The sequence below is a fragment of the Gymnoscopelus microlampas genome, assembly GCF_963454915.1.
Source record: "Gymnoscopelus microlampas genome assembly, chromosome: 19".
NCBI classification, from domain to species: Eukaryota; Metazoa; Chordata; class Actinopteri; order Myctophiformes; family Myctophidae; genus Gymnoscopelus; species Gymnoscopelus microlampas.
The window spans coordinates 37,785,660-37,812,489 of NC_139956.1; the positions used below are offsets into that span (position 1 = coordinate 37,785,660).

Genomic DNA, 26,830 nt, shown 5'->3' on the forward strand with positions numbered 1-26,830 from the left:
CTTGGCTGCCGTATGTTAATGTTAGATCGCTGCAGGAAGTCAGACAACAGATAAGATATTATCTTCGCTTTCTGGTCCATCTATCCGCCCCGTGGTGTCCTTCATCATGCGTGGCGTAGGACTCCTCCTCTTCATTTTGCCAGGCTTGTTGGGGTCCTCTGTTTTTCTGGATCCCCCACGGACCTCCTACCCTCTCAGTAAGTCCATCACACTTTTACTTCTTTTATTTATTTTTGTATTCAAATGTCCTTTTATAATGTGATCATTTCACTCTGTGCCTTGATCTGTTAATGCTTGCTTAATGCCTTATCTAAAGTACTTTAATTGCCTTGTTAAAATGTGCTATGCAAATACACTTGTCTTGCCTTGTCTTGGCTTGTCTTGTCTTGTCTTGTCTTGTCTTGTCTTGTCTTCTCTTGGGTAGAGGGAACTGGAAACCGCAAGGTTCCCAGTTCGATCCTGGGCTGGGGGGCTCCTCCACTCTGTCGAAGTGTCCTTGAGCAAGACGCTGAACCCCTAATTGCTCCTGATGAGCAGGTTGGTGCCTTGCATGGTTTCCTCCGCCGTGTGTGTGTGTGTGTGTGTGTGTGTGTGTGTGTGTGTGTGTGTGTGTGTGTGTGTGTGTGTGTGTGTGTGTGTGTGTGTTGCACAATCTACGTAAAGCGCTATATAAATGCACCATTTACCTTGTCTTGTCTGACCTTACCAGTTTTGATTTTGTACGTAGGCCACAGTAGGGTGACCATATTTCCAGTCACCCAAACCCGTGGCCACTTTAACCCCTGCGTCCATATTATGGGCATGTAATTAAAGGTGAAAATATTTTAAAAGATCTTCAAATATTATAAAAATGTCTTTTCATCAGATCTACAATCTCACAATGGGCCACGAAGCTTACACGCTGTGAGCTTGTAGACTGGCTATGTAATAATAATAATTATAATTATTATTATTAATATTTTAAATAGGGCTATTTTAATGAACACATCCTTCATGCAAGCGCGTTCATGTACGTGCACATTCATGCACGTGCAAATATAGTTGGCACTATTGTTGATTTAATCAAGGGGAGCACAATTATTTTGGCGCTTTGCACATTGACTTCACATTTTAACCCTTGCTTTGTGTTAGAAACCTACTGACACTTTTGGTGTTAGCGGTTCAAATTTGACCCGCTAACACCAAAAGTGATTTAACTCAGCCCAAAATACTCCAAAAATAATATTCTTTATTCATTTTTTCCCCCCACCTCATAGTTGACTTGTTATGAATTCATATCAATGTAACACTTTTTTAAATATGATTTTGGGTTAGGGTTAGGGTTTCATCTTTCAATATAGCTCGTTTTCAATTATACAAATTCACTCATTACATTTCTTATAATGAAAACTATGGATAATGATGTTATCTGGCTATAATAGACTAATATTAGAACACACTTCCAAAAATAAAATACCTGTTTTAGTTGTTTTAACTTAAAACATTGTTAATATTATTAAAAATAGTGACATCTGTGGTGTTAATGGTCAAATGGGTGTACAAATTAAACCAAATGGACAGTTTAACCTGTAACCTATGTAGCATGCCGTTTAACATGTAACCTGTGTAGCATACAGTTTAACCTGTAACCTGTTGTTTAACGTAACCTACTGTATATAGCATGCAGTTTAACATGTAACCTGTGTAGCATACAGTTTAACCTGTAACCTGTTAACGTGACCTGTGTAGCATGCAGTTTAACCTGTAACCTGTGTAGCATACAGTTTAACCTGTAACCTGTTGTTTAACGTAACCTATGTAGCATGCAGTTTAACATGTAACCTGTGTAGCATACAGTTTAACCTGTAACCTGTTGTTTAACGTGACCTGTGTAGCATGCAGTTTAACCTGTAACCTGTGTAGCATGCAGTTTAACATGTAACCTGTGTAGCATGCAGTTTAACATGTAACCTGTGTAGCAGGCAGTTTAACATGTAACCTGTGTAGCATGCAGTTTAACCTGTGACCTGTGTAGCATGCAGTTTAACATAACCTGTGTAGCATGCAGTTTAACCTGTAACCTGGCCGTAAGGATCCATTTGGATCCCTGGCCTGGTGGTAAGAATGGCCAAACTAATTATTTGGTATCAACCAAGTTTGGTTTGTAAATGAGAACATTACAAAAATGTAACTGCCCCTTGCATGCAAGATAAGATACTGTATAACGAGTCAAGAACCAAAACAAGTTAAGAATATAAATAAAAAATGAGCTCAGATGCAAGTTCTTAAGAATGCAGCTTTCTGTTCCATTGTTAAGAGACCATGCATGCATAGGCTACGTAACATCCTTTACCACATCCTCTCTCTGGTGGAACTGAAGCATGCACACGCTCTCTCTCTCTCTCTCTCTCTCTCTCTCTCTCTCTCTCTCTCTCTCTCTCTCTCTCTCTCTCTCTCTCTCTCTCTCTCTCTCAAACGCACACGCACGCACACGCGCACACACACACACACACACTCACACTCACACTCACACTCACACTCACACTCACACTCACACACACACACTATACAGTATGATATGCAGTGGTGGAAAAAGTACTAAACTATTTTAACTTAAGTAAAAGTATCAATACTGCAATGTAAAAGTCTGGTAATCAAAGTTTACTTGAGTAAAAGTACAAAAGTATTGGCATCAAAATATACTTAAAGTGACAAAAGTTAAAGTGCTCATCATGCACAATACCACAATAGTTATCACAATTATGTCTAAAATTCATACAAATATTTTGAAAATAGCAGATCTACAAGCTCAGAACGCGCCACGATGCAACGCGGTGTGAGCTTGTAGATTTACTATTTTTAAATAGACAAAGTTTAAATGTTTTGTAGTAATATAGCCTAATCAAAATCTGTTTCTCAATGTCCGGTCCAGGGACCAACCACCGACCAAATGGACCTTTACGGGTCTGTAACTCTGAGAGTGTACAAACGGGTCCATTTGGTTCCATTTGTACACTCGCAGAGTTAAAGGAGCATGTCACCCATTTTCAACCTTATCTTAATATAATTGGTCCTCACTTATGCTCATTATAAGATGGCACAATTTCCGTCTACTCATTCTGATCTGATAGGTGGGCTGTGGACAGCTTAGAAACCTGTCTACCAATGACATCATCGATGGGGAAATAATGAACTGATTACAAAAATATAAAATTCTCTCTAATCAGTAACATGTAGGTGATACTTACGTATGTCTCTCAAATGTGGTTTTATTGAAAGCCAATCAAAGTTCAGAGCTTAGAACATCGGTTGTGTGTGCTCCTTGTAAAATCCCCTCAGTGCGGTTGCAGAGTTGCCAGAATTTGCGAGAAATAAGCAACCAGGTCTATGAAAACAAGCCCAAAAGAAGCAACTATAATAGGCCACATGAGCACTTCAAACCTATATATGTCGTCCATTAAACAATGTGCATATTTATATATGTTGACAATTTGAAAATAGACGATCTACAAGCTCACAACCGTTCTACCATTATTTACAAGCAACTTCAGGAAAACAAGCCCAATGTGGCTTATAATAATCAGACCAGGCAACACTGCAGACAGGGAGACAGGAGAGCGTATATTGGATTGGGGATAATGGCTAGCGCAGGCTTCTCTTAAAGGTAATGGCATCTGGCACGGTGATTGGTTTTATTGTAACGTCCAAACCACACCTATGCATAATGTAACGGGTAGTGTCGCCGGGCGGTTTACGGAGGTACGTCCGTCCCGTATAGGCTCTCTGACTAACAGGTAATTTCCTATCCTAGTGAACTAAACCTTCAATTCACTCATAGGAAGCACATAAGCCTATGGCGTAAGATATTCACTCCAGCTCGTTAACCGATCTTTTTCAGCTATAGGCATCGGTCATGAACAACCCATTAATCACTCGCTGCCTATAATCACCTTAATTAATATCGGCTATCTTACTTTAAATGCGTGCAAGTTGGTGTAGTTACTGGTTTGAGTATTTAGAATTTATTAACAATGTCTAAATCCAAGGTGTTGTTTATTGAATAGTGACTAAACTCCTATTTAATCAATACCCAAGGTGGGGTTAGAGGTAACCCATAAAATCCTTATATATATATGCACAAATCTGTTTTTACTCTTTGAAGGAGATAAACCAAATGAGGGGAATTATCCCCAAAGTGTGTAGAATAACTCTATGAAACTTCTCTTTTAAATGCAGGAAATGTAAAATTTATTATAGTATTGCTTGCAGCTTTAAGCAGAAAATTCTGTTAAAAGTAAGTAGAATTGAATACAATGTTCAATTAAGCTGTTACAAATTAATCCATATCACATACATGAGAATATTAAAGTTCTATCCAAATAGATCTCAAATACATAGGTACCCTTACCCTCCCATGCTGTGATAAAACAAGACATAACTAAAATATCACCTTCTGGTATTTCCTTCCAATAATCCAGATTCCTAAGGCGTACAATCTTTCCCTCGCCTGACTACAACCTAATAATAGGTTATAAAGGGTGAGGCCCCTTATAAGACCCATCATCAAATAGGGAGATATTTTAGTCTAATACACGCACTATGTTTTTGGCTTATTTTTCTACCCCATCTATTATTAAGCATCTAAATTCCATATTTGCACAAGTCAGAGGCTAATTCCCCAACTCGGGTGATATGGTGAGATTACTCTAACATACCCCAGGTCTCTAACGACAGCGCGCAAAGTCTCTCAACAACTTGCTCTCTGAACATTGTTTATAAAGGGCATTTTGGCCCATCCTATTTGTCTTACCACCCACGTTCTCTTGACCATGATATCCCGTTTATTACCCCATGGTCAGCGTGACTGTACTTGCTGCGTCATGACCCTTTTAATCTATGTCTGGGACATATCACCTCTTCCCTATTCTTACACACTATTTCAACATATGCAATACCCTTAGGGAAATGATGTTTCCATAGTCTCAGTAGCTATTACCCTATTCACTAGTCGTGACCATTATTTTCATATCTATACTATTTATCTCAGTTTACTTATCGTCTGCTGACTAACCCAAATAAACTCTTATTTAAGTATAAAGCATTTGCTCTTCACCCCACTATCGCCTAATCAGTGTATTCCTGCGCTACACCCAGTCTGTCTAGTAAGGCCTTTTCTCCCCCTTGTAATACTACGTTACTTTCTATCTTTATGTTTTCCTCCCTAACACTCCTTTCAGTGATTACTTCATCCTTACCACTTCTTCTAGTGATTAACACAATATTTAAGAATATAGTAAGCATTACCACACTTTATCATTATTTTGTTACTCATTTACCTTTTACTGTCTTTAAGTATTTTTATTCTTATAGAGAGTAGAGTAAACAAAGTCACACTCTCTCTGCTTTTTGGCTCCTCGCCCAGCTTTCATGGTTTCCTGTCCTTCACTAGAAGTTCCTCTTTTCTAGCTGTTTCTTACTGCTAACCTATTTCGTCATTCTCACACACACTGTAATGGCCCTGTCTTTTCTCACATCTTAATTTTAACCCCTTGCATTCAAGCTTGAAACGGAAAAAGATTTGAAGTACCCTCCTCAGTACTCAGCTAATCAAATTAACACAGTTTAGGCATAAGTGATTATTTGATTGAAAAGCTCCAAAACCAATTGCATTAATTCCCCACCCCCGCTCTGGTCCCAACCAATAGCATTCATTTCCGAGTGCATAGGATATAGAAAGATGGCGGATTTGAAATTGTTGAAAAATAGGCTTCATTTACGGTCTGTATAGAGTCTATGGGCATTGAAACATTGAAGACCCCTGGTTGTTCCTCCATTGTTGTTAGGGTTTTAAAATATGTATTTTTCTTCTTGCTGTGTTTGTTCAGATTCCCCAGGGAGACCACTGGCCCATTTCACCGATGCCCAAAACACGACCACCTTGTTGTTAAGCAACGACAGCTCCACTCTGTATGTAGGCGCACGGGATGCTGTCCTCTCATTGGACGTCAGCCACCCTGGTGTCATCACCATGAAGAACAAGGTTGGACACAGTCATTGTAAATGTTTCAATCAAACTCATATCCTAAACAAAAATGGAACACAGCTTTTTTTTTCTTTGCCGGTTAATGAAGATCAGTGGTTCTCACACTAATTTCGAAGACCCCATAAAGGCAGCTACATGCTCCCAATGAATCCACCCACCCACCCACAGAACTGGGTGGGTGGATTACTACAAAATGACGATGGTGATAAGCGGTGAGGTGGTCACCTCAGCACACCTAGCTGTTTTCAGCAGAACCTCAGTTGACAAAGTATAAACTATAAAGGGTTTAAAGCAGTTTCATATCAAGGTCCATTATTTATTAGGCATTCGAATGCAGAATAAACAAAGGCTTAGAATATTTTTTTTATCGTTTGATATGATTTTGTCCACAATCCCATGCTGTATTGTTTGTTGGTACCTAGAGATTACAGGCAAACGTTGATCAAAATAACAATTCTTTAATTAAGTAATGCAGATGTTTAAAGATAATTTAACTTTAACTCTTGTTTTCATTTGGTGACCAACTCTCCATCATTTAGCTGGGGACCACCTGGAACCCCCTCAAGGACCACTGGTGGTCCCCGGACCACTGGTTCAGAACCACTGGTTTAAAGGACCACTTCAGCCATTTTCATCCTTATCGTCCTCACTAATGTCCATTATAAGATGGCACCATTTCTGTCTACTCGCTCTACGTTTCAAAGGAGGGCTGTGGACAGTTAAGAGACCTTCCCACATCATTAGTAGGCATGTTTGGTCATTTCAAATAGGATTTCTAACTTATTATTATTATTTTATTTATGCATGCAGAAATGTTCTATTTCAGCATGCTAACTTTTTCGGAAGAGAAAGGCTGTCATTTCTATTAGCTTGGAATAACCATTGATGATGTCGGTAGGCAGGTTTCTGAACTGTCCCCGGCCCACTTTTGAGACACAGAGCAAGTAGAAATTGACTCATCTTATAATAAGTAGTAATGAGAACTGTAAATACAGCACAATTATGCGTATGTATTTACAATGGTGATGAGGCCACTATGTCAAAGGAGTGCAGTCAGAATCCATTTGTATTGTCACTTCCCACTCGGCATACATGGGAGCATGTATAATTTATAACCAGAAAATCTGCTTTTAATCGTTTTCAGATGAAAATTAAAAAAAATGTACCTGTGTTCCAGTGGTGAAGACAACACACATGTGAATGTTATCTGACATGTTTTTATTGTTGTTATATGTCAATTTAAACAAAACTATAAACTGTAATTATTCACATTCAATGTTGGCAAAATCATTAGGATGTCAATATTTACGGGGCCAGAGCTCAGCTCTGGACCTGTTTTGTTATTGGCAGTATTCTGTCACTTCTTCTTCTTCTGCCACTTTTCGCAGTTCTGGCTGAACCGTGCAGTCGCTTTTTACGAAACTCGGCCATATGGTAGATGGTCATGAAAAACTATCAAGAAATAATTCTCACAATCTTTCGTCCAAAGGTGGCGCTATAGCACTCAATTGAAAATGGCAACTTTGAACAGGTACAACTCATGCCCTGTTTGACCTACAGCCATGAAACTTGGATACACATATGCATCTCCTCATGCTGAACAACTTTCACCCTCTGACTTTGGACCTCTGACCTTTAGATCTCCCACCATTTTGAATTATATGAAAAACAGTCATTGGCTCCTAACTTCTGCATTTTTTCACTTATGGAAAATCCGTTGGAATTTTTTGTAGGCAGAGGTCCAAAGTTGAAGTGTTAAACGTTTTGTGCAGATTGCTCAAAAATCCCAGGAGGATTTTTTTAACTATTACAGTTTTATGAAAATTATTCATCTGCACCTAAAACATACATGCAGACTCACATTTCTTTGAAACTTTGCAGAAATGTACAGGGTCATTCCAAATATCACTGAAACCAATCTTACTCCAATTGGCCAAAGGGGGGCGCTATAGCAATTCTTTGAAAATGCAAACTTTAAACAGGCATAAGTCATGCCTCGTTTGGCCGAAAGTCGTGAAACTTGGTTACACTTGTGCCTCGACTCATGAGGAACACATGTATCGCTTTGACCAGTAAGCTCCGCCCTTAGATTGTCCGCAATTTTGAGCAGTTTAAAAAATACTTGTTTTTGGCAATTCTGGCTTAACCGTGCATACGCTTTTTACGAAACTCGGCCATATGGTAGATGCACATGAAAAACTATCAAGAAATAATTCTCACACTCATTCGTCAAAGGGTGGCGCTATAGCACTCAATTGAAAGTGCCAACTTTGAACAGGTACAACTCATGCCCTGTTTGACCTACAACCATGAAACTTTGATACATACATGCGTCTCTTCATGCCCGACAACTTTCGTGGTCTGACTTTTGACCTCTGACCTTTAGATCGCCCACCATTTTGAATTATATGAAAAACAGCCATCGGCTCATAACTTCTGCATTTTTTCACTTATGGAAAATCCGCCGCTTTTTTTTTGTCGGCAAAGGTCCTAAGTTCATGTGTAAAATGTTTCGTGCAGATTACTCAAAAATCCCAGGAGGAAATAGATTTTAACTATTGCAGTTTTATGAAAATTATTCATCTGCCCCTAACACATACATGCAAGACTCACATTTCTTTGAAACGTTGCAGTAATGTAGAGAGTCATTCCAAATATCACTGAAACCAATCTCACTCCAATTGGCCAAAGGGGGGCGCTATAGCAATTTTTTAAAAATGCAAACTTTAAACAGGCAAAAGCCTCGTTTAAAGTTTGCCTCGTTTGGCCGAAAGTCGTGAAACTTGCTTACACTTGTGCCTTGACTCATGAGGAACACATCTATCGCTTTGACCAGTAGGCTCCGCCCTTAGATTGTCCGCAATTTTGAGCAGTTTGAAAAACACTTAAACCCAGGATTTTTCAGCTATTTGCGTGAAACTGTATCATCTGTGTGGTCTCCTTTTTCACAGTCCCTTGTCTGTTGGTCCAATGGCGTCTCCCTTAAATGAGTGCCTCACAATCTCAAGGTCGCCAGTTCAAGCCTCACTTGATGCAGACTTCATTTAAGTTGAATTGCAAACAACATGACTGTATCAATGAATACATGTGCAAATGGTAAAGATAACCTGAAATGCTTATTTGAGAGTACGCTTTTTCAATGTATGACATACTTCATTCTGAAAATAGCCGATCTACAATCTCAAAACCTTTCAGATAGCAACGTGTTTCTGAGCTTGTAGATCAGCTGCTTTCACTGTTTTCGGTTGCGAGGAGACATACAATTTCTCTATAAATTTCTCTATCTCTATATGGTAAATGGTTTGTGAACGAGTGATCTTAGTGTTGGCTTGGTTCATGACAGAAGGCAAGAGTTTATGATCTTCAACAGACAACATCAGCCTGGACAAAGCTATAGCACTATAGGTAATGTTGAAGCCTATTAGTCCGAAGGTTGAGAATTCGATTCCTGTCAATGGCAATAGGTTGAGATGTCCAATCAATCCATTCTCTTTCCATCTCTCTCTCTCTCATCAATCTATTCCGTTTCCATGTCTCTTTTCAATCTATTCCGTTTCCATGTCTCTCTCTCTCTCTCTCTCTCTCTCTCTCTCTCTCTCTCTCTCTCTCTCTCTCTCTCTCTCTCTCTCTCTCTCTCTCTCTCTCTCTCTCCCAGTTTCCATGTCTGTCTCTCTCTCTCTCACTGGCCCCGTATTATCGCTGCTTGCAGCTATATTTTACTCTTGTGTTTTTTTATTAATATGTTTTTTTTGTGCTGCTGACCAATTAGTTTGTTTACTTTGGCCAATGTCCCATGAAAAATACATTCTTAATCTTAATAGCGAGTCAGTTTGAACATTATACACTTTTTCATTTCATTTCATTTTATTTTGTTTCGCATATGGTAGTGTATTACAGTTCATACAAATAATAATTTCAATAATTCATTAATTCACATACACCCATGAGCAAAAAGGAGCAGGAAGAAGAATACATTCTTATTAATACCTGCCCCCTATCCAATTTAAAAAATATATATATATATCCTTGATGATCGGCGCATACCACCGGTACCTGCACTAACATGCAAGTTTAAACATAACCAAAACAAACAAAAACAAAAACAAACAAAAAAACAAGCAAAAACGAGCAACAAAACAAGCAACCAAATGAATAACATATATAGTAAACAAAACACAACAACAAAGATAACTCCAAAGTCAAATCCTTTCCTATTGATCTTCTTCATATTGTCTAATTATAATTTTTTTATACAATTTTTTAAATTGATAAATATTTGAACAACATTTTAAGTCAGTGTGGAGCGAATTCCACATTCTGATTCCTACAACTGAAGGACACATTTGCCTTTGAGTGGTTCGCGCAAACTGATGCTTAAAATCATATTTCCTCCTACTGTCCCCACTTTCTGAACTACATACAAACAGCTTTTGTACATTAACTGGCAGAGTTTTGTTTTTTGCCCTATACATGATTAATAATGTCTGTAGCTTCACTAACTCTTCAAGTTTCAAAACTCTAGAATGAATAAATAGTCTGTTTGTGTGTTCTCTATAATTGACATTATAGCATGATTCTTACCGCTCTCTTCTGTAGTATGTATAATGGTTTTATGGTAGTCACATACGTATTCCCCCATACCTCAGCACAATAACTGAGGTATGGTGAAATAAGTGAGCAGTATAGTAATCGCATTGACACATAATCTAACACATGTCTTAATTTATTTAAAACAAAATTGCTCTTCGAAATCTTTTTTTTTAACATGTGCTATATGGGGTTTCCATGTTAATTTGTCATCCATTATTACTCCCAAAAATCTAAATTCTGATACTCTTTCAATTGCCACTCCATCTATAGATAATAACACCTCGTCATCCTTTTCCCGATTACCAAAAATCAGATTTAATGATAACTTGTTATCATCAAACCATTTTTTTCAGTTTTGTCATTTCATGTACAATGCTTTCCGCTAATTATTTTAAATTATATCCAGAGCAATGGAAATTTGTGTCGAACAAAACAAATTGTAACAATTTTGACACGTCACAAATGTCATTAATGTACAAATTAAAAAGTTTTGGTCCTAAGACGGAACCTTGTGGAACCCCACATTCAATATTCATATACTCAGATGTTTTACCAGCATACTGCACATACTGTTGTCTTTTATCTAAATAACTTCTCATCCAGTCCAGCACCATTCCTCTCACACCATATGTATATAGCTTAGAAATCAAAATAGAGTGATTCAGAGTATCAAAAGCCTTTTTTAAATCTATAAATACCCCTATTGTATATTTATTTTTGTGTGTTGATGTTGCTATTTCTTCTATAATGTTCATTAGAGCTGTTGATGTAGACCTATTTTGTCGAAAGCCTTATTGGTTCTCACTCAACAATTGATGTTTTTCAATAAAGCTATCAAATTTTTGTGCAAAGAGCTTTTCCAGCACTTTGGAGAATTGTGAAAGCAATGACACTGGTCTGTAGTTATTGAAGCTATGTTTATCTCCTGTTTTAAAAAGTGGAATAACTTTTGCAACCTTCATTCTATCTGGAAAAATACCCAGATACACAGAACTAGCCTTATTTTTTTCATGCTGCATACCATCCTACCGACAAAACAAAATGCTACAAATACGTATTATGAAATAAAATTATTAGTCAAGATAGAAAAATGTACGATGCATTCATTTTCCTTCGTTTTCTTCTTTAGGTGGAGTGGAAACCGTCTGACCAGGAAATGAGAGCATGTTCTTCAAAAGGGAAAGATTTAAAGGTGTGTAGTCATTCTTTAAACCTATAGGCTAACTGTAGACCAACTCACACAAAGATGGTCGACAAAGGGTGCTCGGGTGGCGCAGGGGTAAAATACCTGTCCACCACCTCAGAGACTATGGCTTTGAATCCATCGTGGTGCATCCAGTTTGGCCGAACGTGGATCACAGACCCATTTTGATGGGTCAAAAGTAAATATCCCTTACATTTTTTGTTTCCTACATTTATTTTTCATGAACTAAAAACATATTCAAAATAATTTCTGAAAATGAAAAAATCATAGAAATTCCATAATTAAAAAAAAGAATAAGACCTTTAAAAAATTAATGAAACTAGCTGACATACAGGCTCAACATGTCGCATCGTGACACATTGTGAGCTTGTAGATCGACTATTTTCACTAGTTTGGGTCTTGGGGAGACATTCAGACAACTTTCTCTATTGGGTCTCGAGCTAAAACCTTTGGGAACCACTGGTCTATATGAACACAGCTGGACCATGTTCGGGGGAGGAGATGGGACGATGATCTTTGTGGCTGCGCTGGTGACTCCTACGGCCTGGGCGGGTGGTGCCTTCAGTGGGGAGTGTTGAACGGGAGTTAACGAAAACACGTACTGATGCACAAACTTGGACACATCATCAGTGCCCCTGAGCCACTGGGGTAGAGTGGCCGGGTAGAGTGAACTGGAAAGCGCAAGGTTCCCAGTTCGATCCCGGGCTGGGGGGCTCCCCCAGAGTTAGTGTCGAAGTGTCCTTGGAGTCACTGGGTGTGAGATACACCGTCCTCCAGGCAACCCGACCGAGGCTGCTCAGACCCCGGCCTCTGTCCAAGTGGCATGCTACTGCCCATGCTGTCTCTTGGGGGCTTAGGGTGGCTGGAGAGATGATAGCAGCGGGTGTCGGCAACTCTAGGAGGCTTTAGGCACTGTGGGTTGCCTCAGGGCCTGGCTCCTCCTTCGTCTGACCAGAAGTGAGCGTTCTTCTGTGCGTTGCGTCGTCGTCGTCGTTGCTGATGTGCACAAACATCTCATTCTGCCTTGATGGATTTTTACCGCAGTCTGTAGCTTTTGGGTTCTTCCTCACGGAAGAAGTGGTTTGGGCTGCTAACCCTTTCCATCTTGGGACACCGTCTCTCTGGCCATCCTCTGTCTCTCCAGATGTCACCACACTCTTTGTGGTCGTCCCCCAGTCTGTTCCTGGTTGTCACTGGTACTCCCACTCCCAGAGTGGAGGAGTAAGACAGAGGCACAACGTCGTCCCATGGGGCCTCCTCACTGGCAAGTGAGCCAGGAGGGATGAACAGTAGTAACAATACCCAAGTGTCTGGGAAATTCGGGAACAATATTAGGAGAAAAGGGGGGGGGGGAATAATTGGCTACTCTAAGAGAAAGAAAATAATAATAGAGAGACATTAACTTAGAACCATCCACAGCATCAATAGTTGCTTAGACTGTCTGTTTCTCCCCAGGCTGACTGTGGTAACTTCGTTAAAGTGCTACAGGCTATCAACTCCACCCACCTGTATGTCTGTGGAAGCTTTGCCTACAGTCCACAAGACACACTCATTGTAAGTCTAGTTCTGATTCTACGTTTTACCTTTTACATGAAGTCGAGACCTAATGTTTGACAGCAACAGCTTTTGCACTATAGGACTCTAATAGTGAATGACGTGTCCATAGTTAACCATTAGGCCTGTTTATGTAGATTGTTACCCTAACCACTTATCTTATACTTGAGCTATTTGAAAAAAAGCAGATCTACAATCTCACAATGTGTTGCAACGTTTTGCAAACTTTTAGCCTATAATGACATGCCTGTAATGAACCAAATTTGCAATCTAAACCTGTGTTATAAATAAACCACTGTTGGTTTTCCTTCAGGATACAGCCACTCTCTCGATGGCAAGAACGTCAGCAAAACATTCTGTACGCTGTCCCTTCAACCCCTTCCAGAGGAACACAGCAATCACTATAAGTACGTTCAAAATAGGGATGCAAATGATTGATCAATTCATTAATTGATTCATTATTGATCGATGAACTGATTAATTGATAAGCAGCGTTTTTTTTAATTATCTGAGAATCTTAATTTCCCTCAATAAGGTCTAACATACAAATCTACATTTTGCTGAATACAAAAGGCATATTATGTTCCTTAATTCCTTAACATTTACTTGACCGTTTGATATACAGGCTATGGCATCTTTGTGTGAGGAATAGAAAATGAAATGAAAAGTGCACTGTCTTGTCTGTCATAATTATGCAAAACTATTAGTAGCAGAATTTATGTGCTGCAGCAGCAGATGGAATAGGATAAGGATTACTGTGATTATGGTAAGCTAACATTTCATATCACATATACACCATACATGTAACATTTACTAGCCCCCCTAAAAAAAAGAAAAACATAAATAATTGAAAATCAATATATTTTATCAGGTAAATTCTTAACGGCAATTAATCGATTATAGATTCATTATTAACATCCCTAGTTCAAAACACTTTAAAAAGCACTTGTAAAGAATGAATGGATATTGTAAAAACATAACATAACATTATAATTTCCATTGATACATTATGCAATCGAAACTCTAACCTTGACCTGAGAATGTTTAACATATACAGTATGGAGAGTACTGTATATACTTGCCATTTGGCTTTGCAAGACAGATAATCATAGTGATCATGTTTATTGTCTGCATTTCTTTTGACAGACCCAACATGTTACTTAACCATCTCTATTTTGGGCATCCCTATTTTGGGATAGATTGGTATAGATATAGCAAATATAGCTTAAGTGGTTAAGTCAGGTCAATGAGTTCTATTAGTGCACTATTTCACCACTAACTGACTTCTTGAAAGAGTAGACTTTGCTTTGGTTTAGGTTACTCAACTTATATTCCAATTACCCTATAACCCTACCCCTCAAAGACCTTACAGAATGCATCTTATGGGTCTGTAGATGGCGAGCTATTCTCTGGCACCACCACAGACTTCAAGGGGAACAAACCGGTCATTGCTCGCCACTTCAGCCAAGATGGCCGCCCAGATGTAACCCAGGACACGTCCTTTAGCCTACTGAATGGTGAGTGCTGCCATACTTACGTATGTATACTACAGACAGGGTAGGGATTCTGGGGTTGACTTGGGAGCTGCTAGCATACTCCTGTTTAATTAGAGCGAGCTAAGGCCAGAAAAAATGTTTCTGCTTAATTATACATATAGACTAGTCCATACCCGCTCGACGCATCCGTGGGGGGATATGCGCACATGGTGATGTAAAATAAATATCTGTAGTGTAAAAAATGTGGCCACAGTGACTTTACGAAAACACAGGGCATTTCTCCTCTGTCCTTCTCTCTCTAGGGGTTTTCAGTTGAAATAACATTAACTTTCCCATTGACTTTTTGGGGTGTTTAAAGTTAAATATTTCAAAAACTACAAATTATTTCAAAAAAGAAAAGTACACGCACACATGTCCACAGTAAGCTGGATATTTTACAGTCTGAATGGAGTTTCTAATTGAAAGTATGTACGAGTAGTTAGGTGCCATACTTTTGTGAGAGAAAGAAATAATGTAGAACATCAATGCTGCTGCTGCAGCGAGCCCACAAATAGTGAAAAATGTACTTAAAGGTAGGGTAAGTGATTTTCTTTGGTTAAAATAACTGTTAAATTGCTCTATATTCTGATGGTACTCATTGCTATAGAGTGTTTGTTCAGTAACAGGAGTCTCCATGTCTCTCCTGCTCTTTATTAAACAGAAAATGCATTTTCAGGTTGGGATACCAATTGTATCCAATCAGGATAGAGAACTCAGTCAGGATAGTCTCTTCTCTACATGTAAAGTGTCTTGAGACAACTTGTTGTGATTTGACACTTTAATAAAATTGAATTGAATTGGATATATAAAATAAGTGAAATTGGAAGTGATGACACCAATAAATTAGCAGACAAAATTGGAACTGGAAAGCTATACAAATTAAGCCGACAAAGGGGTACTCTCTCCTGATTGGCAGAAATGTTGTCACCTACCTGAAAATGTATTTTCTGTTTATTAAAGAGCTGGAGATGGGGAGACTAGTGCTTTAACCTTTTAACTAAAAACTTTTTGTTTTAACCAAAAAATATCACTTACTCTACCTTTAAGTTATTATTAGTGCAAGTTCAATCAAGTTTTTTTTATGAATATAACTTGTGGGGAAAGTACTTAAAATCTCTAATCTGTGAATGTCCATGCGATCCATGTGACCTACTGCAGTCAGTGAAGTCCAGGGCTAAACATGACAAATATTGAGACCAATATGACTTTGTACAAATATTGGTAATTTGCCAATACATTATTGTCTCCGCCAGGCCGAAAGGCATGGCGAGAGAGTATGTTTTACCCCCTGTCCGTGTGTCCGTCCGTCTGTCCGTGCTGTCCGTGTGTTAGCAGCTAATCTCGGGCACCGTTGGCCCGGGCCCAAACGTCATGCAAATCGGTACACAGTATCTCTAGTCATGTGATCAACATGGATCTGTCCGATTTCCCATATTCCATCCTCATTGGCTAAGGTTGGCTTCCAAAGTTTGCAGGATTGGTCCGTTTTGAACAAAAAGCCTCAAACTATGCACGCAGCTTGCGATTTCCGTGAAATTTCACACGCACATTCCCACTAGGCTGAGGAAGAAATGCCACCCTTTTCACATTGGCCTGTTATAGCACCACCAGCAGGTCTAATTAGCAAAATATTTTTTTTTGAACAAAATGCCTCAAATCATGAATGCAGTGTCTGATTGCCGTGAAAGGCCTAAGAATAAATGCCCACCCTTTTCACATTGGCCTATTATAGCGCCACCAGGAGGCCACAATAACGTACCTGACCTGGCGGAGACCTGTGCGCCGAGGAGCACTTTTTCTAGTTTTGTGAAATAAATGGGTTATATTTTACTGATAGTTTTACTATTCTTGTACTATATTAAAATTAAATCATCCTTAATCTCTAAGTTAAATTAATTATTTCCGTGGACTTAAACATCATTGTTTTATTTGATGGCCTTCCTGCCCTGGCATTTGGCCTTTGTGCCGTAAAACAATTGACACCAACACCAAAGGCCAAGTGGCCTTGCCCCTAAAATGACAAAATTCCAGGCCTGATAACGTATGCCGTTATTGTGCTCTAACGCTAGTTCCTGCAGTTTCATCATTTCTTGTATTTCAGAACCCACATTTGTCAGTTCGTCATTTGATCCTGCTGAGGGGAAGGTGTTCTTCTTCTTCAGTGAGGTGGCCAAAGAATACGACTACGTGATTGATCTCACAACGCCCCGCGTGGCGCAAGTCTGTAAGGTAGGCTACTGTACTGTACAAGATCTGCAAGGTGATAAGCTGCCCTTGTTTACTTTATATCAGCGATTCTTAACATCTGGGATGGGGCCCACTGGTGGGCTTCAAGGGTATTGCAAGTGGGCCCCCAAATAATTGGCAAAACACTAACATTTGTGGAGATGTGCCTTTTACCGCCTTGTTGGCCACTAGAAAACTCACTGTTGCACACTGTGCAATGGCCAGGCAAGTACTGTATCATCATTTTCGTTTCTGGCCAGGACTGTGGGGAGGGAGTGATTTGTTTTTATCTGAGACCGTTTTGTTACCATTCTAGTTCATCCAACCATTCATAATAAGTCTTAATAATATGTTTTAAATTCCTTAGAATTGTTTTTAATATAATTTAAAATAATACTTAAACTGAACCCACACAGGATAAAATCTTTATGATTCCAAAATTAGTTATTTGTCGAAATATATTGTGTATGTATATATTGTGTATGTCTGTCATATGTCTGTGTGTATGAATGATTTAGTTGATAACTTTTTAACACTTTAAAATGATCTCTCTCTCACTCTCCGGTCTTCCCTGGGCTTTCCTGTGATTTATGTGCGTGTATGTGTGTGTGTGTTTGAGAAGGGAGTGAAAGCTCATACATTCTAAACTGTGTTTGCTAATCAGGCATGAATGTATAATAGGTCTGTGGGTCTGTCCGTTGGTTTGTCTATTTTGAAACCTATTTTGGTTCCGCTATGCTCTGTAACAGTCTTGTTGCCATAGCAGCGTTCACTCCTCCCCCTTCGGAGGCCAGTAGCCTCCATTCAATACAACTCAAATTGCACATCTCAGTGGAAATTAACTCTAATATATTGCTATGTAAAATAGACCAAATGGACTCTTACAGGTCTGTAACTCTGACAGTGTACTAATGGAACCAAATGGACCCTTACAAGTCCATTTGGTTCCATTTGCACACTGTCAGAGTTATGGCGGTCCAGGAAATTCTGTTTCCTCCTGTGTTTGTCGTTGTGAGTATGCACGGTGTTGCATTGCATGCCGCACTGCAAACCACATTTCCCCTGTGAGTCAAATTGACATACAAGAGTGGTTTCCTAGAAGAACGTAAGTACATAATGAACCTCATTGAGTGATATAGATGAGTCATATATTCTTGGTAACTGAACGCACAAATAAAGACCACGCACCACCAGAAAACACAGCATGGTGGAGCACCTATCCAAACATCCCAAAAGTCCCCCATCCAGATGTATGTATGTATGTATGTATGTATGTATGTATGTATGTATGTATGTATGTATGTATGTATGTATGTATGTATTAGACAGTAGACTGACTGACAGACAGACAGACAGACGGACAGACGGATAATGTTCCACTCATTTCTGTTCTCAGAGTGACGTAGGAGGGCGTAGTACTCTACAGAGACAGTGGACATCCTTCGCCAAGGCTTCTCTCCTCTGCCAGCTGGCGAAAGAGCTGCCCTTCAATGTCCTCCTGGACATGTTCACCCTCCACCCAGTAGAGGGTGACAGCACCACAGACACGCTGTTCTACGGCGTCTTCACCTCCCAGTGGTATAATGAAATATGTGCAGTGGCAAAAATATTTAATTAGACACATTTAAATGGCACATTTCAACACAAGGCAATTCAAAGGGATACAAGAAGAGTGGGCACTAAGAAAGAGTGGGCACCTCAATGTAAAATTCACTATTTCTTCCCAAATGTTTTTATTTTAATCGAAAATTTAAAAAAATCGAAAAAAAGTAATGTATACATGATTTGAACATGCACAGTACATCATTATCAGACTTCCTTCAACTTCTTGTTTATGCCCAAAATGATATAAAATGGATATACTGGTTATGAAGCAATTTGTAGCAATTGTTGCGAACGCGGAAGGAGGCCTCCGCCCAAGTGGAGCCTACTATGAAACTCTGCTCGGCTTGTGGCTCTGTCTGTCTGTGTGTGTGCAGTATGTGTGCACTGCCTGCACTGCCTGTGTGCAACCCACAGAGTGCGCCAGAGTGCAGCTACAGTCAAAACACACACACACACACACACACACACACACACACACACACACACACACACACACACACACACACACACACACACAGTCCGTAAATACACAATATTTTCGAGCTGCGTTCGCTTCCAGCGTTTGCGCGTCTTACTTGTTAAATATTAGACCTTAATGCTCGAATGTCAAGCATGTTCTAATCATGTAACCTTTACTATAAGCTTTACCTTATTACTTGAGAACGTTTGTGTGTGTGTGTGTGTAAAAGAGAATGCCCTACTTCATCATACAACAGTGTTGCACAAAAATAGTGAAAATAGCAGATCTACAAGCTCACAATGTGTCGCACTGTGACGTGTTGCGAGTTTGCTATTATAATAAGCTATTTTTTCTATTTTCCTTTTTCCTTTCAATAATAATCAAAATGAAAGTCTTTGTTTTGATTCTTCTCTTCTTCTTCTTCTTCTTCTTCTTCTTCTTCTTCTTCTTCTTCTTCTTCTTCTTCTTCTTCTTCTTCGTAATAGTAGTAGTAGTAGTACTGTAGTGTTAGATTTACTGCTGAACCGTCACACCATAAAAGTAAATCATAAATAAGCAAGGTGCATGGTTCAGTGCGGTTCTATAGAGTGAGGGGGTACCCCTTGAATAAAAGTCGCTACACAGGTGAATTACAATGTGGTTGAATCCAAATGATTTTATTACCCTTTAATCTAAGTTACAATTATGTATGAGTCTATTAAACAATCAGAATTAATTATCATATACAAAAATGATACAATTACCAGCAGATATAGTACATCAGAGCTCCGAGATACACTCCTCTCAAGCTGGTCGAGAAGTTCGTAATCAAGTAATATCCAACAAGCTCGGCACGACGGGACTGGCAACTACTTTCGCCTGCGCCCTTCACCGGGTATGGTCTAGTATATATAGTTCTGACAGCCCTATAGAATTTCCTTTCAGTAGTAGTAGTAGTAGTAGTAGTAGTGGTAGTAGTAGTAGTAGTAGTAGTAGTAGTAGAAGTTGTAGTAGTAATGTTACTAGTGTGTTGTTCAATCTATGTCGTAGGTCCATGGATCCAGGGTCTTCTGCTGTGTGTGTCTTTAAGATGAGTGACATCAGGGCTGTGTTTGATGGCAACTACAAGAAACTTGACGTGAATACTAACCAATGGAAGTCTTCAGGCAGAAAATATGACCTGGGAAAGGTTGGAAATCAACATTTAAGTTGTAGTCAAACAGTAGTATGAAAAGTGACTATTTTAACGCTAATATATTCTCACTATGGACTTGTATTTTATCCCAGTTCAACAACAACTCCATTCAGAGTGGAGTGAGATTACTGTGGACTGGCCACGTGAGGAGTTCAGGATTTGATGCCTAAAATGTGTGACTTGTGACTTAACTCGTCAATGAAATGTTATTTTGTCCAATATGTATGGTAGAGAATGTTAATACAATATAACTTATACAATTGGGGTGGTTTTGGTAGTTGCCAAAAACACAAATAATTTGTATCGTAATTATTTCATGATCGTGACAGTCCCTATCTGTTTCGTTTTCAGTGTGGACAGGGAAACGCCACCGGTACTGTTTTAGAAGAGGTGAAGAAGAGTTTTCTGACCAGTGACAACGTGAAGCAAGCAGGGAACGGCCCGCTGCTCATTTCTGCCAGCCAGCAATACAGTCGCCTGGTGGTTGAGAGGACTCAGGCTGCCAACGGCAAAACATACACCATCCTGTTCCTGCTCACTGGTACGCTAATATAGGATGAGCGGGCGCAGTTGCGCTTGTTTTCGGACAGCGCCGACAGAGGCGCTCCGTCTGAAGCGGACTTGAGCCATGAGAGGCACCTCCGAGCGAACTCAGGCCAGGGAATACGCTGTGTCGAACATTGCAAAGTCCGCTTCAGCCAACTCAGCGCCGTTCGAGTTACGTTGATCGTAAATCATTGCCCCCCTCTCCCCCCAGTCTCGGTACCTCCGAGACGTCAACACCACCTTGCGCACGATCCAAGCTAACACAGCCGAGCGCTCCCTACCCCCGTTTCAGCCAATCAGAAGCCGCGTCTGGCTCCGCTCATCCTTGGAACTCAATTATCGCCACCGGTATGATGTTATCGTCATAGAGCTATTTATTACACGACTTAGTTGAATGCTTGATTCTTATTGGTCAATCGCTGAATTTGGCGGTCTGTTATTTTTGTTATAATGATGACCGCTGAACTTAATAACAGAACGCTGTCTAATCAAAGACTCGGAGCACCTGGCTCATATCAATTGCATAATACCTAGAGGATAGACCAGAAAACCTGTGCGAAGCGGAGGGGTCTTTATCGCCCTGAAGGGGTATCATTGATTTTAAAAGTATTTAATTGCATACGGTAAAGAAAGATAGTTCATTAGATTATGCCAAGTGCATCCAGCGCAACAGGTTGGCTCGCAAAAGTCTTGTAGTAAGTGTTGATCAAATATGAATCAATATTCTAATACTTGCCTATTTGTCGCCTCAAATGTTTTCAGAAACTTTCTTTATACTGTTTAGCTGTAAAATGACATAGTGTGTTTGTTTACATGGCTGCCTGTGTTGTTGAATTCGGCAACCCAAACACTACGGATTGATTGATTAATTTGATTCAGGAGCGTTGACTTTAAGCGGTCATTATTAAGAAATAACAGACCGCTGAATTCAGTAATTGACCAATCAGAATAAAGCATTTAGCCAAGCCGTGTAATTATGTCCTTTATCCGATACAGTACCTCCATGCGCCAGCCCATGAGTCGAACCCATTGGCTCAAACCCTTTTCGCTTGCAGTACTAGACTTGGAAATCCTTGCCTAAAAAAAAAAAACAGTCCCGGGGACTTGGTTACAATACACACACGAGAGTGAACAAATGTAACCAAATAGGATTTGTCGTTTTTGTGTCATCATAGATCGAGATTACTTCTTGCGTGTGTGCGTGTGTGTGTCTCAGAAACTCAACGTTCACTCTTTATCTTCCAGAGAACGGTTTTCTCCACAAAGTGGTTCTATTGGAACAGGGTCCCCTGGTCATAGAGGAGGTCCAGGTATTCCAACATCCTCAGCTGATGAAAAACCTCCTCCTCTCCTCCTCCAAGGTAAAACTTATGATGATAATAATATTTTTTATTGAATCATTACATTCCCATCAGGAATAAATAAGGCCTATAGATTGTTACACAGAGCTAAAACGAGACTACAAAGAGCAAAAAAAGGAAATATTGATTAAAACACTTAAGCATAATAAATATGCCTTAAAGTGTCCCTGTGCAAGACATTTAACTGTCAACATGGGGAAGCTGAATCTGCTCGCAAAATGAATAAGGTCTACTTTTAATTCAGGTTCCAACCTGTGTATCACTTTTAAATGAATACATCATTGTATGACAGTATAACCCCAAAACAGAAGAAAAGGTTGAAGGATCGTCACATTTTTTTGCTTAAAAATCTGCATCAGCTAAATGCTCAACGAGTGAATGTAATGCATGTCATGGTTCTCTATGGAATGGTTTATGTGAATGTAATGTAAATAACTTAGGGTTGTCCGATATTGGCTTTTTTACCGTTAACCGATATACCGATATTGTCCAACTCTTAATTACCGATACCGATATCAACCGATACTGATATATGCGGGGATTATTGTGATTAGGGTAAGCTCAAATTTCATATCACACACACCATATACAGTAAGAACTCCTGTAACTTATTTATAAAGCAAAAAAAAAAAAATTTTTTTTTCAAAAACCGATACCGATATTTTCCCGATATCAATTTTTATGCTAATATCGGCCGATAATATCGGGAGGCCGATAATATCGGACATCCCTAAAATAACTGTTTGTCATTGTTCTGTAGGGCGTGGTTTATGTGGGGACATCTGAAGGGGTGACCCAGGTGCCGGTGACCCACTGTCCCTCGTATAAGGGCTGTACACAGTGTGTTCTGGCCAGGGATCCTTTCTGTGGATGGGATCATGACATGAACATCTGCACCAGGGTCACTGCTGGGGCCTCCAACATGTAAGTGACATTGCTAAATTATTATTAATAGTAGGATAATACAGTACATACTGCAGCAGCGGTAAGCTGTAGTAGTAGTAGTGATAATAATAATAGTAATAATATTATGGAGAGATAGATATGCTAATCAGGCATACAGTTGTGTTGTACTAGTAGGCAGCTCCAATTGTCAACAGTAGAAGACTGTGGCTGAACTGGTCAGCTCCCAGTGACCAATTGTAGAAGACTATGGTTGTACTGGTCAGCTCCCAGTGCAACAGTAGAACACTGTGGTTGTACTGGTCAGCTCCCAGTACAACAGTAGAATACTGTGGTTGTACTGGTCAGCTCCCAGGTGTGGATGTCATTAATATAATTAGCATTCATGCACAGGATCAGGATTATGGATTGGGATGAAACTGAAATCCTCCAAAAAATATATAAATAGGCCAAATAGGCTGATACAAAGTTACAGTCCAAAGACAATATTAATAGAGAGAAAAAGAACATGCACTTTAGAGCATTGAAGAAGCATAACACCTTGAAATGTATTCCCTTGTGTTAAATGTTATATCTTCTTTCCTCACTTGCACCTTCAAGTTGTAATTACATTATTACAATATGTCCTGACTGTATCTTTGTACCTTTTAGATTTCTTTAACAGTGTGTCTCTATTACCACAAACAGGAAACAGGTCCTTCATGTCTGCAGTTTTTTTCTCCCTTTTCGTACCACAGGGGCCAGGATGTAGAGAGCGGCGATGTTACAAAAGTCTGTGTCTCTTCCAAAGCTGCTCCTCACCCAGGTAATAATGATGATAATAATAATTAAAGCTGCTAGCAGCGATGACCGGGCCCTCGCACCTCTGTCCACGTTGCGGACAAATATCGACCAATCAGAACAGGGAGCAGAGCTAAGTAACTCTAATTTAGGACAAGGATTTTCAACCGAGTCTAATGAGACGACTCATGACTCTGTTCGACAAATTGAGAACCAGGTATACTTAATGAACTGGAAGCGTGTCCACATAAAAACATAATTTTAACAATTTCTGCACACTTTTTTGAAATAAATCTTCCTCCTAGTATAACCATAATACCTGATGATTATGTTTTAGGTGGGGAAAAAATCACTGAAAATCATGGCACCCCGTCTTTAAAATAAGTGGAAATACTTAAAATGAGTAAAAATACTTAAATATGATCAATAATACTTTAAAGTTCCTGAACTGAGTAAAAATACTTTAAATTAGTAAAAAAATACTTAAAAGGTGTTAAAATTAGTAAAAACACGTAAAATTCAGTAAAAACATTTTAAAGTACTTAAAATGAGTAAAAATACTTTAAAGTCATCAAAACACACACACACACACACACACACACACACACACACACACACACACACACACACACACACACACACACACACACACACACACACACACACTAAAAAGACGATCTACAATTTGAGTAAACTTACTTTAAGTACATCATCATCATCATCATCATCATCATCATCAGACGGACACGACACACCTTAGCCCCACACTGGGCAAGACCTGGGATGTTGGTTGTCTAGGAAGTGAAGAACCGGAAACGGTTGAATTTGACGGAAGTACCGCCCAAGGAAATGACGTTGATGCTTTACAAATCTGTTAACATTCTCCGTGAATGAAACGAGTGTTGTGATTGGTCAAAAAAATATTGTTTCCGGGGGAAACGCGTACGACGGAAATCCTACCCACTCAGCACTTCCTAGACACTCGCTGCTTTAGGTCGTGACCAGGCTCTTCTTTTCGCATATAAGTGAGGCTGGGACCGAGGCTACCTTAGCCCTGGAATGCAGCTAATGAGAATTGGCTGCTAATGCTAATCTATTTATTTAAAATGTCCATAGACTAAATGCTAAAATGAGTTCATTATTTCCAATGCTTTTTTCATCTGATTGTAGGACTTCTTGTTGTGATTCTTCTGACCATCTTTCTGGTCCTGCTGTGTTGATACAGAACATCCAAAGGTGAGAACGACTACATTAGATGGATCACATCTACCATAGATTATAATCACTGAACAACTCTCCATAAAACATACTGAGGAGGTTGAGGTTGTTCTGTACCTTAGTCCCCTTTTTTATATTATCATTAAGACCACCATTGTACCAAAACCATCTATAATAATTGTATTATTTTGGGGGTTTTATTATTGTATTTTTTCTTTTTGCCATATTATCTTTTTATTTATTTAATATCTTTCTTTCATAGTGATCTTTATTATATGTTGTTTTTGCTTTCTCTGTACCTGGAGTGACTGCTGCTGTTTACTGTCTACCAATTCCACCTCAAGAATGAATATCCTATCTTATCATATCTTATCTTATCTTATCTTATGTCTGTAGATTATAATCACAGAGCAATTCTCCATAAGACATACAGAGGTCTACAGCATGACAATATAAAGGTTCAAATATTTAAGGTTCATTCTTTGTTTTTAATTTACAGATCTATGTTGTGTCAGGTAAGTTGATCTCTGACTATTCATCAGCATGATAGCAGTAGATTCCATCTTGTTTTTTACATCTACTTCTACTTTTAATTACAGACCTGTTCAGTGTCAGGGAACCAATCATAGCTCAGCTGACTACCAGAACACCAATCAAAGTGGGGCTCTTGATAATGTGCACCTCCACTGCAGCACGGTCAGTCGATACTTCTGACAAGTTCTTCTGACAAGAACAACTGCCTCTATTCTGAATCTAAAGAAATTATAACTTGAAATAAAAACAATACGTCTTCATTTATGAAAACATGAGTGTCCTTTTTGGAAGCTCATTAAAGTCGGTTTGTTTTTCCTAATTAGCAGAACAATTAATTACATTGAAACAATATTTAAAATAACAAAAATAAGCACCACATTAATGCTTATGTTTACCTTTAGATGACAACAGCATCTATGAAGTAATCCAGCACGCCAATGACAATGAAAAACCAGAGCGCACTCGCCTATTAGTTTGTATTGGCTAGTGCGCTCAGTGCTGTATTTCCGAGCACACCCTTAGTGTCCTCTGCTGAGTACAGTAACTTCAGTGGTTTGAGTCAGTGTGGCTCTTTGTCAAAACTGCTCTGTTCACAGGACAGTTTTTTTTACAGTGTGACATTGTCACCACCTCGTTAACAGGCTTTCGTATAGGCTTTGTAACATCTTACCTGAGGATCTAAGACTAGCAAAGTCACTGTCATCTTTTAAATCTCTTCTGAAAACCTACTTTAATTTTTTTATTTGATTTTGTCTTTTATCCATGCTTATTTCATTGTATGCTTGTTTTTAATTGTTTTTTGAAGCAATGTGTAACCCTGTTTCGAAAAACACCTTGACATATCTTTTTTTATTATTAGTTTTTAAAAGTATATATTTTCATATATTGTTTTTATTTTTACATTTTATGCTTTGTGAAGTTTTTAAAAGTGCTATACAAATAAAGTGTATTATTATCATTATTATTATGACCTATCTATTCCTTTCTATCTAATGATCTTATCAATAAATGCAGGGTAACAGTCTTATACGTGACATGATATTCAATTCAATAATTGTAAAACATCTTTGCCAACAAATATTGATGGTGTAACTGGCTCAGAGGAGATTGCTCAGTTG

General features: G+C 39.0%; 1 protein-coding gene across 2 annotated transcripts; it reads left to right on the top strand.

Moving 5' to 3' along the window:
• Window positions 1-26,640, top strand: LOC311034610 (semaphorin-4A-like). 2 transcript variants are annotated; one of them, XM_084042499.1, is made up of 16 exons: window positions 1-197; window positions 5,865-6,019; window positions 11,742-11,804; window positions 13,272-13,370; window positions 13,684-13,777; window positions 14,765-14,887; window positions 17,007-17,134; window positions 18,528-18,709; window positions 20,226-20,364; window positions 20,722-20,911; window positions 22,162-22,277; window positions 23,038-23,201; window positions 23,918-23,985; window positions 25,131-25,196; window positions 25,678-25,693; window positions 25,778-26,640. In XM_084042499.1, the coding sequence occupies exons 1-14, from the start codon at window positions 107-109 to the stop codon at window positions 25,178-25,180; spliced, it is 1,662 nt and encodes a 553-aa protein (XP_083898625.1). In that variant the 5' UTR covers window positions 1-106; the 3' UTR covers window positions 25,181-25,196; window positions 25,678-25,693; window positions 25,778-26,640. The 2 variants fall into 2 exon arrangements, with proteins under 2 accessions (XP_083898625.1, XP_083898626.1); XM_084042500.1 differs by lacking the exon at window positions 25,678-25,693.
• Window positions 26,641-26,830: the final 190 nt, after the last annotated feature.